General features: G+C 35.3%; 2 protein-coding genes across 3 annotated transcripts; both read right to left on the reverse strand.

Moving 5' to 3' along the window:
* Positions 1 to 634: 634 nt before the first annotated feature.
* On the reverse strand, positions 635 to 5,639 carry LOC120219105 (ABC transporter I family member 6, chloroplastic-like). Of its 2 annotated transcripts, none has more exons than XR_005525281.1 (7): positions 5,295 to 5,639; positions 5,143 to 5,193; positions 4,673 to 4,894; positions 4,325 to 4,447; positions 2,144 to 2,320; positions 1,057 to 1,201; positions 635 to 1,008 (listed from the first exon to the last, which is right to left on the reverse strand). XR_005525281.1 is itself a non-coding variant. In XM_039215954.1 (7 exons), exons 1-6 carry the CDS (start codon positions 5,604 to 5,606, stop codon positions 1,115 to 1,117), a joined length of 972 nt encoding a protein of 323 aa, XP_039071885.1. In that variant the 5' UTR covers positions 5,607 to 5,639; the 3' UTR covers positions 635 to 1,014; positions 1,098 to 1,114. The 2 variants fall into 2 exon arrangements, 1 of the variants encoding a protein (XP_039071885.1); XM_039215954.1 differs by having other exon boundaries at positions 635 to 1,014; positions 1,098 to 1,201.
* A 5,175-nt stretch (positions 5,640 to 10,814) lies between these two features.
* LOC120219104 (protein farnesyltransferase/geranylgeranyltransferase type-1 subunit alpha-like) lies at positions 10,815 to 14,737 on the reverse strand. The gene is made up of 5 exons (XM_039215953.1): positions 14,411 to 14,737; positions 14,202 to 14,311; positions 12,452 to 12,572; positions 11,915 to 12,010; positions 10,815 to 11,296 (listed from the first exon to the last, which is right to left on the reverse strand). Exons 1-5 carry the CDS (start codon positions 14,642 to 14,644, stop codon positions 10,865 to 10,867), a joined length of 993 nt encoding a protein of 330 aa, XP_039071884.1. The 5' UTR covers positions 14,645 to 14,737; the 3' UTR covers positions 10,815 to 10,864.
* Between the last annotated feature and the right edge of the window lie 718 nt (positions 14,738 to 15,455).

Consider the following 15,455-nt stretch of genomic DNA (forward strand, 5'->3'; position numbering starts at 1 on the left):
CATTCTTAGTTGTAGACACCATTGGTGTTCTGAACTTTTTATCAACCAATGTACTGAATCACCTTTATGTTGCAATTTTTTTATTTACGTAAATTGCTTGCGTTTTACTTAATTCCATTTATTTCTTTCAATTTTATGAATATCCATATTGAATATATATTTGTATCTGATGGGATGAGAAGTTAATATATTATCCAGAAAGACCGAGACAAAAAAATGATTCCCCAAAAAGAAAATATTTTAATAATCGATTATAGTGTTCAATCACTATTCAAAAATAATATTCAACTGTTAAGTTTTTTAATAGATAAATTATTGAATGGTTACACTTTTGTTCATTAAATAAAAAATAATGTTTTAATCTTTTACATTATCATCATTATCATTATCGTTATGTTTCGATAACTAACATTTATAATTTATAACGTTTTCATTATTCACACGTTAAATATTATAGTTTGATTATATGACACATTAATAAAAAGAGTTAATTTTTAGTTTGTTCTCTAAATTTTAGATAAAATATTAATTTGACTCCCAAACTTCATATAAATATCAATTTGACCTTTAACTTTAAGATAAAATATTAATTTAACTCATGAGTCCGATTACCGATTAAACTGAAGTTCCAAGTTCGATTAACTTGGTTACAAAGTACAATTTCCAGATTATGACAACTAAAAACAGGCAGTGCAACTGTAAAATCAACAGGGCTGTAACAATCTCAGCCGAAGTATCAGTTTAATATAAAATCAGATCACACGTATGATTCCATACGACTTTCATCAGCAAAAATCATGTAGTAAACAAAGTTCTTTCTTTAAAGAAAACCCCTAATCTCCCAATCTCCAACTGAGCAAACCCTAAAACTCATGCCAAAGCAAGAGGTTAAATGTATAACCCAAACGTATACAGCACCACTGATCATACCTAAGGGTTGAGGCTCCGAAGCAAGAGGTTAAATATGGAACCTGATCTTCTGAATTCGCATTGTAGTTCACAGTGGAGCAGAGGCTGAAAAACAAAGCTAAATGGCTTTAACAATGGTATATCGAGTTTGACGAGAATCAAACGGATAATAATAACAGAGTGTGTACCAGTTCAGAATTTTATGCTATGCAGAAGGAATTGCATTATAGCCTTTCTCCTCAAGAATTTGGGCTAAGGAGCTGTCTCCTGTCTTTATGATTCTTCCGTCCTCCTGGAAATATTAAATGAGAACATGATCAGATCAGGACAAAGATATACAAGTTATAAGTGGTGACTAAATAAAAATTAAAAGAAAAAACAACAATACGAGTTAGGATGTCCAAAAAATCTGGTTAAGACAGAGACTCAAGGAACTCAGTTAAACAAAGCAGAACAATGTCTTACATCTGGTACTGTTTTAAGATTGCTCTCAATACCTAATTAGAGCATGAAAAGACGATTAACAGTAGCAAAACTACAAATCAAAATAAGATAGACTCATCCAATAGGGTGCAATTTCACGAACACCAATCAGAAACGGGCCGGCCAATGAAACTCGAGTTAATTTGCTGATCAGTTGCAATCATGAATGTCCGCCAATGTACACGTAGACTATAGTTCAGCTAAAATCTCAGCTTATATTTTGTCAGTTACTGACTCATGTTTGAGTTTGTTATCTTTCTAAAACTATAAGATATGCCAAGGAGGACAAACCATCCAAACCATGTAAGTTACCATGAAAAAGTCCTTTGTGATTTAGTTAGAGAGTTTCCGATGGTGAAGCCACATGCACCACTTTTCCAGAGAATAGATGACGTGGGTAAGAAGAAAAACAACAGTTATCAAAAGAAATAAGACTGAACAAACGAGTAGGAAAGAGGATAGAACTCTAGAAAAACTTGTGGTTAAAGGAAACCTCTAGTTTTCTTTTAATTCAAAGAAAATAATGGCTGTAATATTTTTACAGCTTATTTATACTAGGGTTACAAAGATAATTTAATCCTAGCCCTTGAATTAAAACAGAAAGGAAACTTGTAATCCTAGCCATCCAAAATATCTCTAATATTTAATAAAACTGAAATAAATAAATAAAATAAGTATATAAGCTCCTGCGTCAAAAGAAAATCAACATATTATACACTTGATCGGTGCTTTGAAGTTCTAAATGACTCACCATAATATGGATGAATGTTGGTTTAATGAACTCCAACAGCCGTCGATAATGAGTTATCATCAAAACTGAGTTCTTCAGAGTCAAAAGGCCATTTACTGCTTTTGCTACATCTCGAAGGGCATCAACATCTAGTCCAGAGTCAATCTCATCAAGTATAGCAAAGTCTGCTCCAAGAACCTATAAAATATGGAGATGAGGGAAAAATTGATTTTCTTAGCTTCTATGCATTATGTAACCAACAAACCTATAAGAAATAAGAATTATAACTCACTGTCTCTCTCTTAGGGAGAGGAGCAGCACGGATTTGAACTCAAGGAATCCAAAACAAGCAGACCTATACTCTATATTTTTGGCATACAAGAAAACATCCAAAGTATGTGGTGTGGTTTAGGGAGAAAACAGCAGTAAATCAATAAAACTAGAGAAAATAACCTCAGTGACCAAAAATTCCAGATAATATACGATTTTGACCAACTTTTTTTGGATTTGCGAAAATGACCAACAAAATCGCAATGCGATCTTTAATTCGCATTGCGATCTCCACTATCGCAAATTCGCGTTGCATTTCGCGTTGCGATAGTTGAAAATTCCATTTCGCAACGATAGTCTACAATGTCGTTGCGATTTTCCAAATTTCGCGTTGCGATAGTCTACAATGTCGTTGCGATTTTCCAAATTCGTTGCGATAGTCTACAGTTGTCGTTGCGATTTTCCAAATTCGTTGCGATAGTTTAAAAAAAGATTTTGTTTCTCTAAAAAGATAGTATCCGCGCGGACGTGTCGAAGACACGTATTACCACGACCACGACCACGACCCGAGACGGACGGCGGCGGCGACACGCGAGAGTCCCTCTTGTTCTCTATCACTCAACAAGGAAGTGGGAAAGCCAAGCCTTAAATAACATTCCCAATAGTGTTTCCAATACTATGTGGGATTTGAGCATTACCAACACTTGTTCCCAATACTATGTGGGATTGAGCCTTAAATAGTGATATTATTTTTGAATGTTTTGTTTAAAATTGCAATAATCGCGATTGATTGTAGATTGACTTTTAATTATGACATATTTAATCGTATAATACTAATGCAATTGGTTGCTGATTCAGTTGTTTTAAGATGCATGATTGTTAATTGTTTCCTGAATAATCACATTGTATTGGAAACAAGTGTTGGTAATGCTCAATCCCACATAGTATTGGAAACACTATTGAGAATGGTATTTAAGGCTTGACTTTCCCACTTCCTTGTTGAGTGATAGAGAACAAGGGGGACTCTCGCGCGCCGCCGCCGCCGCCGTCTGTCTCGTCTCGGGTCGTGGTCGTGGTCGTGGTAATACGTGTCTTCGACACGTCCGCGCGGATACTATCTTTTTAGAGAAAATTCTTAAGAAACAAAATCTTTTTTTTAACTATCACAACGAATTTGGAAAATCGCAACGACAACTGTAGACTATCGCAACGCGAAATGGAAAATCGCAACGCGATTTTCAACTATCGCAACGCGAAATGCAACGCGAATTTGCGATAGTGGACATCGCAATGCGAATTAGAGATCGCATTGCGATTTTGTTGGTCATTTTCGCAAATCCAAAAAAAGTTGGTCAAAATCGTATATTATCTGGGATTTTTGGTCACTGAGGTTATTTTCTCATAAAACTATCGCTGACAACAAGTAAGATGGAAGTTGCAATTCTTGAGAGAAAGGGTCATAAAAGCCACCGTTTAAAAAAAAAACAGCAGCAAATCAATAGAACTATCACTGGAAACAAGATGGAAGTTGCAACTCTCTTTTTTTCCTTTTTTGGGTTGGGGGGAGGGGGGATAAAAAAACTCTTGTTTTTAAAGTCCACTAATTAAAAGAACATAAAAAATAGCTGTAAATCTATTTTACAGCTTATTTATACTAGGATTATGGACTTTAATCCTATAGCTATATTAAAATTATAAAGATAACATATAATCCTAGCCATCCATGAAATTATAAAATGGCATAAAATGCATTACTATATATAAGCTGTGAACTGCAAATCAAAGTTCTACCAAGAATCTCCTTTGCAACTAGAAAATGAAGACATAGACACAGTTCAATTGATTGACACAAAGAAATTGATCTATCAACCAATAGATGAATCGTACAAAACAATTCCACAATGAAACTGCCAAGAACATATATCATATTACCGCAAGCTGCAAAATCTCATTGCGCTTCCTTTCACCTCCACTGAATCCTTCATTGACATTTCGGTTAAGGAAGTCAGTCTTCATGTTCACGAGATCAAGTTTAGGATATATATAAGCATAGAACTGCAAGAGTAAAATGATGCGATTATTATAATCAAGAGCGTGATTATTGTGTTTTCCATATATTTAAGAGCTTACAAATTAGAAGAATAACCATCTAGAAGTAACCTAACCATGGAAACTTTTGATCTTCTCATATTGTTATTGATTAAACGGGGAGAACAAGAAAAAGTCAATAATGCATTAGAAAGTTCTTTCATAAATAGGTTGGGAGGGCAGTTCATATACCTCAAGTGGACCAAGCTCGGGCTGGCCAAGTTTTTTCCTTCGAGCATTGTATGCCATGTGCAAAAAGTCAATATTGTTCACACCTGGGATCTCAACCGGTGACTGGAAACTCATAAAAAGTCCGGCAAGAGACCTTTCCTCCGGCTCCATGTCAAGCAAATTCTCTCCCTTAAACACAACACTGCCTCCGGTCACCTCATAATCCGGATGCCCAACAAGAACCTATAATAAACAGATTCTGTCAAGGTTTTCCAATAAATAATTCAGAAACCAGACTGTTTTGACCATTTCCAAGTAACTTCGTTCACACCCCAATTTAAGATAAAGGAAAACGATTACTTTAATGAACTTGAGATTTAGCTCAGTAGGTTTGTATAGTCATCTGCAACTCTTAGCCTATTCTCTAGCTATAAACTGCTTTATAATATATAAATCTATATATTTGAATACAGGTGAAAAAAAATGCTGACCTTAGAAAACGTACTCTTCCCGGAGCCATTCTTTCCCATTATAGCATGGATCTAATAAAAATAAACAAACATAATTTATTTAAAATAAGAGTCTAATGTAACAAGATTCATTCATACAAATTAAAGTATTAGGAATATAGATTCAAATTGACCTCTCCATGGTTAACGACGAGGTCGACGCCTTTGAGGATCTCCTGCTTGGTTTCAGCAATCACAGCAGTTAAGCCTTTGACTTCGAGAAGAGGCGTCTTATTGTTACCAAGACCGTCGACGGATGTGGGAGATTCGACGGAGGATATGGAAGCGGCGACGGGCCTAGGAGACGGAACGTGAGTGAAGCGTAAACGGAAAGAGCGAGTGAGCGGGAGAGGAAGAGACGGGGAAGAAGAAGATTTTCGTTTGAAGAAGGGAAGAGAAGGGAGTGGTGGTGAAGCCGTGCACTGAATTTGCCAAACCAAAGCCATTGCCAAACAATAATTTTTTGTTCCTGTTTTATTTGGTTATTAAAAACTATGGATTTTAATTCTGGGTCGAGTTGGCCCACCACCCTGATTTCAAAAAATTCTAAGCCCAAATTCGTTGCCCCATTTTATTATTCAATAAAAAAGTTTTGAAATTAAATTTAAATATTTTTTATATTAATAATGTTTGGTTCATTAGACACTTTCGATAATAATTCATGAAATTATTCTTATTAAATAAAAGATAATTTTTATGTATTTTTTATTTAATAATAAATATTTAATTTAATATTTAATAATAAATTGATAATTTTTAACAATTTTATTTTTAATTATAATTTTTTTTATTTCTCTAATGCATTACAATGTCTACAATTATATTTTTGGCTCAAGTAGATATCAAAAATGAATTTTCAAAAAACATTATCAACTTAATGGCGATTTTTTTTTAGATAATGGTGTGGAAAAATGAATTTTATAATAAAATGTTGAATTTTTTTTTTCAAATAGGATGAATGTTGCGATATTAATTTAAATTCGTCAAAATTATTTGACATCTTTCGAAAGATGCCCAAAAGACACGACGTTTTCATGCATTAGGTTTTGTATTTGTATTCTTCGTTTTTCCAGGCTTTATCAATAAAGTCAGCTTCTTTGTCATCTTCGTTTAGTATTTCTGCAAGCTCAAGAACACCAACAAACGACATCACCATTCTCGCATCTAAAGCCATGCAAAGAGGTCCAGAAAACGTCAAATTTTTCATACGTCTTCATGAAGACGTTGAATGATCTATATGTCTTCCTCAATCTACCGTAAAGAACATATTTGAAAAAATAAATTCTAATGATCTTTATTTGAGGAATTTTTTTCACCTCTTTACTTGGGTGATTTTACCTCAAGTTAATATTAGAATAAATTTATAATTTATAAATCAAATTGACGTAGGAATTGATTTGAGATGTCAAATCAACATCTTCAAGCTGGACATCCTCTCTGGAACCTCATCATAGCTATTCACAATAAAACCTTTCACTTTCTAAAGTTTGTACATTAACCCCCGTCTTTCCGCGGTCTGCAATGCATAAATGGAATCGGAGACTCAATGTGGAAAAACTGGATCAGTAAATTAAACCAATCAGCCTTCTGATTCCAGTTCAACCAGTTAGCTAACCAAAACAATGTAAATTACATTCTTTATTTAAATACCAAGTTCAGTGTCAAATAAATATTGAATATAGTTTGCAATTAGTCAATTACTATAAGTATGTGTCACGATCAGAGGAGAAGCGATAAGAATCGGAGCAAGAGAATTGGGGAAATCAGAGAAAGGGTTAGGGATTTGGAATTGGGACTGGACCTAACACGTTTTACAGCCTCTAAGAATAAGAAATATCTTGCTTAGCTGTGCAGGTGGTTACTCAGTATAACCAGGACTGCCAGCTGTAGGGTAAATATGAGAACACTGTAATTATATAAACCATGTACTAGAGAAGGAGAAAGTATGCTTTTATTGAATGAATTCTAAGTTTCTTGAATCTCTTCTTTTCTCTCCTTAATCTTAATTCTCTCAATTCTTCGTCTAAATTCTTCTCTAATCTCCTAGGGTCATAACAATTGGTATACAGAGCCACAACTCCTGGCAAAGCAATGGCTGCATACTCTGTTTTTTCTGCGGTTCAACAGCAGATTGAAGACTTATCAAAGCTAGTGAAGCAAGAACAGTACCTGGAGACAAAGATTGCAATGAATAAGGGTCGTTTGGAGCAGATTCTAAGGAACTTGACATGAAGGACAAACCAGGAACCACTAAGTCCGAAAACTGAGCAAATTTATGGAGAGAAAAAAATGGGTCAGCTTTCACTTGGTGAGTCTAAATCCTTCTTCTTTACTCCTAAAAAAATATTATCAGTGACAATAGACGAAACATATGATGTTTCACAAGTGTTCGATAAAATGTCAGCAAGAGTAGATCATGTGGTATTCCCATCCATCACCGGTTCCATGAAGGTTGATTCACGGCTGTAGTAGAAACAAACCACAGAAGATTACAAGGCTGTTATGAGGGCTGAGTTAAATTTTGAACAGGGACATCAACTTCAAAATCAAATGAAGATTACAGATACACTAAGAAAGAGAATCGCCCCTTATTATGATACAAGATGGAGGGTGGACCATTATCAACTGAGGAATATTGGAGATGCAAACGTGGAAGCCAAAAATGGGAAAGAATTAATGATAGAATCTGAAATGGGGTTGGTTTAGAAAACTATCGATGCATGCTTTTACCAACACTGTCTCAATTTGCAACCTAATCATTCCCAAGCACTTACCAACCTGGGGAATATATATATATATATGGAATGGAACATGGTTGTTGTTGCTTCTTACTATAAGGCTACATTGGATGTCTCAACATTCTGCCTGATACTGTATGATACTAATGGCTTTCTGGAAAAGAACTGAGATCCTCTGAACTCGGGATTGGTCCAACTTCTGTCATCCTATAGTGGCCAATTGCCACAATCATTTGCCAAAAAAAATGCTTGATCAGTCTTTGAAACCAGTGATTTCATCTGAATACACGAAGCTAAGTGTTGTTACGAAATTCAAGGGCCAATTTTTTGAACTAATGCACCAGTTAGAGAATACAACACCTCACTTTATTCGTTGCATAAAACCAAATTGCAAGCAGGTCCCTGACAAGTTTGAAAAGGATGTTGTCCTGCACCAACTTAGATATTGTGGAATTTTGGAGGTTGTTAGAATCTCAAAATCAGGATATCCAACTCGAATGACACATCAGAAGTTTGCAGAAAGGTATTGGTTCCTACTTTCGGAGACCAACACACCTCACGATCCATTAAGCATTTCAGTTGCTCTTCTAAAACAATTTAACGACCTCCCTGAAATGTATCAAGTTGGCTATACGAAATTGTTTCTTCGAACCAGACAGATCTGTGCATTGGAGCATAGGAGAAAACAGGTGTTGCGAAAAGTAATTGGGGTTCAAAAGTACTTCTGCGGTCACCGAGCTCGTTGCCTTTTCCTTGAGCACAACAAAGGAGCAAAAAATATACAATCACTTGTTTGTGGTGAAAGTATCCGAAGAAAGTATGCTATTGAGGCCAATAAGTGCTCAACATTTGCTTCTCAGTTACTTGATGAGAAGTTGACATCAGTTGTATATTTATAATCTGTAATTCGTGGGTGGTTAGTTCAGAGAGATTTTGATAACAAGCATAATTCAAAACAGTTGAACCATCTAAGCATAAAATCTAAACGAAGGACTGGTATGAAGGTTTCTGAGGCAAAGGTATTCCCCACGGTTGACATGGAAACACAACACGAGCAGCAGATTCAAGTTGTCCCTTCTGTTATGGCAGAGCTTCAAAGAAGGGTACTCAAGGCAGAAGTAAATCTGGCTTATGCTTATAAAGACAGTGGAGATGTGGAAACTGCCGTCAAAAGTTATAAGCAGGCACTGTTTTTTCGACCTAATTTTCCTGAAGCTAATTGTAACCTCCTACATACATTACAGTGTGTGCGCAACGGGGAGAAACTCGATAAAATGTTTACCGAGGTTGAAGGAATTATCCGAAGGCACATTACTACGTCAGTTCATTTCAGTGTGCAACCTTTCTATGCCATAGCATATCCTATTGATCCAATGCTTGCCCTTGATATAAGCCTTAAATATGTTGTTCATTGGTTCATAATTGCATCACGTTTTGCATGCTGCAACCCATTGTATCAAATAGATCCTGAAATCTTTAACACTTGGTGTAATATTCTCAAGTGCGTACCAAATAGTGCACATTGGCTCCTTAAATTTCCAGTTGTTGGAGAAATAAGACTGCGAGTGTATGCTGCTGCAGAAGGAGTACAACCAGACCAAATTATTTTCACTGATGTGACCATGAAACAAGAACATAGTAGGCACAGTGCTTTAGCTGATCTATGTCTTGACACGCCTTTATGCAATAAATATACTACTGGCACAAATGCGTTATGGGCTGGCTTATCTATGGTGATTCTGCCTCTCAAAAAAATGGTTACAAGGTTTGTTGGATCACTTTGTCTAGCTACTGGTTTGGATATGATTGTGCATAGTATGAAGGATTACGAAGAAGGGGTGGTTGAATTCGCATTAAATAGACCAAGGCTCCAATCTCTCACCAGCAAGCTCAAGGAAGTTTGTATGACATGGTCGCTTTTCGACACAGCACGCTGGGTGCAAAATCTGGAGAGAGCATACTTCACAACGATTATTGAGGGCATGATAGGATATGTTCATCTTCCAACTATAATTCTCAAACCCAAGGAATACATGAATCAAAGGTTTAAGGCATGGGGTGTGAAGGCACAAAGCAAAATGGAAATTTATAGAAATTTGAAGGTCGAGGGCCGAGTTTACTTGAAATTCCAGTCTTACCATCAAACCTCACTTGCTCTTCGAAAGGGATTAAAGCTGGTAGCAAGGTTCTATGGTTCTATAGTGATCGACAAACGTAGGGAGCAGGAGCACAATCAGATACCGTTGATGAAATTAGGACTGGAAAACGTCACGGTGGTAAATTATATTGTACTTCCAGCATAATTCTCATATTTTGATCCTTGGGGACAAGGATCATTTCGTGGGGAGGGTATTGTCACGATCAGAGGAGAAGTGATAAGAATCGCAACAAGAGAATTGGGGAAATCAGAGAAAGGGTTAGGGATTTGAAATTAGGTCTGTACCTAACACGTTTTACAGCCTCTAAGGATAAGAAATATATTGCTTAGCTGTGCAAGTGGTTACTCAGTACAACCAGGACTGTCAGCTGTAGGGTAAATATGAGAACACTGTAATTATATAAACCATGTACTAGAGAATGAGAAAGTATGCTTTTATTGAATGAATTCTAAGTTTCTTGAATCTCTTCTTTTCTCTCCTTAATCTTAATTTTCTCAATTCTTCGTCTAAATTCTTCTCTAATCTCCTAGGGTCATAACAGTATGGATTTCACTTAATGGTATAAGCTTTAGCATAAAACAAAGTAATTAAAGGTTCAAACCTCATCCTTTCAAATAAAACAATAATTTTACAAGTTTGATCCGGTTTTTGTGCCAGTTTGACCAACGATCGGTTCAACCAACGGCACTGGTCCGATTTTCTAATCCATGCATAAACCAACACCACATAATTTTTGCTATTTAGCAAAAGATGGTTCAAACATTGTTCACCTAATCACCTTATTTGAGTTATTTCTACTGATCAAGATCAGGCTGCAACAGGAAGCTTGTTTTTGCGCCATATCCAATAGCTTGCTCTCAGGGAGTCCACGTGTTCCAGGATGTCACATATTGCCGTTGCCAAATCAGGATCTAACGGATGAGTGTCTGAAGTCCAAAGAGCAACTACAGCATCTCTGAACTCTTGGCATGGCTGAAAGCCATAACAAAGAAGATCGAGAAGCATTTTCAGTGCGAAAATGTAGTTGTTTTTCGTGTTTATTACCTTCGAACATACTGATGAGATCTCGCGGTTATTAACCAAAGATTCAATATCGTCTTTGTAAAGACCTCGGAGGTATCTCCATGGACATTCATTGTTTGGGTTGGCCACAACGGCTTCGACACTGTATCTCACTTCAGATGCTCTCATGGCTGTCAGGCCTCCCAAGAAAGGAGATCTTGTCACAACAAAATATTTCTGTTGGAAATTAATAAACAAACGAATAAAGTTAAATTGATATTACTCATACTGGAAACAGAGAAAATATCGGTTAGGGTATGAAGTAACTAATGGAACTTCATGCGAATCATAGCAGATAGTCCTGCATTATCAGTGGCATCATATATAGGGTTGGCAGAATAACCCATACCAATCTGTTTTACCTATAGGACTAGTTGTTTTACGAAAATCAGGTTTGATGCAGGGCATAAAAGTTAATATAACATAAAGTATCATGTAAAAATTTATTGTAAGATGATCAAGGTCGGAGGTTAAAGTTCTAAATAAATCCAATTCTAGATAGGTTTGAGCATATATACATAAAACTCGGGTCAAAGTCGAAGCAAACACTAAAATATCTATGTCCAACACATTGAAATACCTAATCATATGTATTGTTGGGATCCATGAAGCCAAATTCTTCATTTCTCTAAAATATCTATGTCCAACAAATATTCTAACATGGTAATGAAGGAATTATTCTCCAAATGTATTGGAAAACTTAGATGAATTTGAGTATAGTCAAGTCGGACACATACTCAAATCAAACACTCATCCCCAAGTCTGGGCAACATAGAGCAGAACAATGAACCATACCTGATTCCAAGCAGAATTATTGAAGATATCTTGTTCAAGAAGCTGTTGACAATAATCAAGTTCATCTTCCCAGCCTCCTAATGCCTGAAGCACCCACTACACTAAAAAAAAAACCCCTACAATTTAACTTTGATTCTCAAATAAACTACAAAAATAAAGAAATAAAAGAGGATTGTTTATAATAATCAAAAGGACCCCGAACTTTACCATTTTATTTATAGATAAGTTCTTATACTTTTGTGCCAGAATAAACCCTTGACTTTTAATTCATATCTATATAAACCTTAACCTTAAACTTTTACTTTCACTCAAATAGGCCCCTAACCTTTAACTTATACCTAAATAAACCCTTTAACATAAATCAACCTTTCATTTGGAACTAAACTTATTTAGATACAAATAAAAGGATAAGAGCTTATTTGAATACTATAAAGTTTAGGAGCTTGTTTTAAAAAAATGAATTACTTCAAGGGATTTATTAATGTTTTACTCGAGATTTCAAAAGATTCATATGATTACAATATATGTTTAACCAACCTGCCTATGTGACCAGGCATGATAATTTTTCGCATCAAGTGACAGTATATTCTTAATGAGATGAAGTTCCTTGGCTCTAGCATTAGATCCCAATCTCTCGATAACCCACCGCCGATGGTGCCTAAAGAAATTTACAGAAAAATTACAGCGTAATGGATTCAAGAAGGAAAATAACAAGATTATAGAACCTGAAATCAATTAAACTGACTTAAGTAATTTTAATCGGACTCAAGTATAATATAAGTGTTGGACATGGTTGTGTCTGACACAAGTATGTTTAATATTTTTTCCAAGATTTTCATGTATTTGGAAGTTCCTTAAAGGACCATATACCCATACCCTGGCTGTGCATGTATTGCATACCGGTGTAAAACACGGGTATTTCAGGGGGGAAAAAGGATATATGATCTCTCATTTTATCAATATTCATTAACCATTTTACTTCTTCTTAGCAAGGTTTAGGCTTGCTTCATGGTTTTTGGCTAAGTATAAAGATGTTTCTATCCCTAAGGATTCACTTATATCTGATCCTTCCTTAGGGGATTCTTGTTCTAACTACTCTAATCCGATTTTATATCAGTTCCCTTGGTCTCCTCCTCCTAAGGGCTTTATCAAATAAAATGTTGATGCTGCTACTTCCAGTGACTGGAAGAGAAGTGGGTTAGGAGGAGTTTTAAAAGATGTTTCTGGTTCGATCTTAGGTTCTTTCAAGGAATTTGCTGGTCCGGGGCCTCCAACCTTGATGGAATTAAAAGCTATTAAGAAGGGTTTATCGTTCTTTGTCTCATTTAGAGAGTTGATCAAGGATTGTTTGATTATTGAGAGTGACAGCAGGGTGGCAGTGGACTGGATTAAGAAAGTTGAATTATGTCCAGATGTTTATGCTTCTATTGTTAAAGATATTGTTGATAGATTTAAAGCTTTTGAAGGTGTTGTTAGATGGGTTAATAGGACAGCTAACCTAGAGGCAGATGCACTAGCTAAGGCTGGAATAGGTTGATTTATGTGTTGTTGTTTAGGGATGTTTTTTGGTTTTCTACTTCCTATTAACGGAGTTATATGGTGTTGTAATTCCTATGTACTTTTTATGATATTAATGAAATTCTAAGGCACTCTTTTCCTCCTTTCGCTGATTAAGGAGCTTTTACGAGCTCCATTAATCATGAAGGGGTTTTTTAACGAGGCCTACAATTCTTATCAATAAATAAATTGGGCATACATTTAGCTCAGATAACATGCGTTGGCAGAGCCATGAACTGTGAAACTCAGAGCAATCATCTCAAACATTAAAATCATAAGAATCAACACATAAACATGCATGTTTGCAGAGCTATCATCACAAACATTGAAATCTTGACTGGAAGAAATAAAATCATAAAAATTCTGAAATTTCATTTGCAATCCAAATTTTATAACAAGCCATTTCACTTATAAAATCTTGAAGATCAAAAAGGGGAATTCTATGTTGCCCGGACTTTTCATTTTCCAAATAATACTTTGACACTTGTGTTTGACATATATCCGGACATAGATCCAAGAGCATGAACTTCCAAATACTTGATAAATTTTTTAAAACTTAAGCATACTCGAGTTTGACATATACCCTTATCAAACACCGACAAATCAATCATTATATCTCCAGGATCAGCAGAGGATTAACCAAAAACGAATCTATGAATAAATTTCAAGAAAAACATTTCATGTATGAATAAACAAACAGGAGGAAATCAAATTGAAAGATACAACTCACCATAATTGATAGTTCTTAGAGTTAGAACTAGCAATCCGTTGAATAAAATCCAATTCCTCGTCCAGATCGGTATTAAGTGCCTCGAGCACGAGTCGTCTAAAATGCCAAACCTTCATTAACACAACAAACAAAAAAGATTTACAGATTTTGAGGGTCGAAAAGGAGGCCATCAAAACAACAAACAACAAATACATATATAAAAAAATTACAGTGTAATTGCCATGATTAAGGTGGATGGCTCGTTGAGTGAGGCGGAGAGCACGAGGGGAGCGTTCGTCGGCCTTGTAAATGGCGCGGAAGTAATCCATGGTTTCACGAAATTCTTCCTTGTAAGCTATGGGGACGACTGGGTTGGGACCGTCGTCTTGAGGAAGAGGCGTCACATCACGCCACTCCGCCATCCGGCTAAGTGGCTCTCCGCGGTCCTCTTCACTTGATTCCATTTTTCTCTCTGCGCTACCACCGGATGGAATCACCTCACACTCAAGCTTGGAAGTGCTTACCGCTGTCTGGTTTGAGTTTAATTAAGTCAATTTGGTTGGGGTCGTTCTCGTTAATATTTTTTAAGAAACCTATTCGATACTACTAAATTTTGTTCGTCAACTATTTATATTATTAAACTATTGATTTTATTAGTTATAACATTAAATTTTAGTGTATATTTATTATGTATTGTTAAATCATTAATGAAATGATAAAATAACTAACAGTTGTCGATATAATACATTACACTAAAACATGTCGTTTTAGTATGATTATTATAATATTTAAAATGACCGTCATTTTAAATACTAAATTTTAAAAAAAAATATCAATTTTGTTATTAAATTTTTAAAAATTTACTTTTTTGACACTGCATTTTTGGAACACCATTGGTAGTTAATCATCGCCTATCATCGATCATCTTTCGTAGTAAAATCAATATTAAAATTGACATTTCACTTCTCATTCTTCTCATATGATTAGTTTTTTCATTAAACCCGCTCAAAACCAATGAAATAAAATTAAAAAAATCTATCTTTTTTAAGATGTGCGGAGACTTTCTTAAATTTATGAGCTTTTAAGTGTTTGTTCAAAAATTTGAACAGTGAAAAACATTATTTTGAGAATACGAACAACACACATTAAAATTAGTCTCATTAGATGATCAATAGAATAGATTGGAATATTAATAGATTAAACTTTTAAATAGATTTTCATCGATTTTGAGTGGGTTTTGTGAAAAATCAATCATAGGAGAAGAAAAATGAGTAA

The sequence above is a fragment of the Hibiscus syriacus genome, unplaced genomic scaffold (genome assembly GCF_006381635.1).
Source record: "Hibiscus syriacus cultivar Baekdansim isolate YM2019G1 unplaced genomic scaffold, ASM638163v2 tig00110204_pilon, whole genome shotgun sequence".
In the NCBI taxonomy this organism is placed as follows: domain Eukaryota; kingdom Viridiplantae; phylum Streptophyta; class Magnoliopsida; order Malvales; family Malvaceae; genus Hibiscus; species Hibiscus syriacus.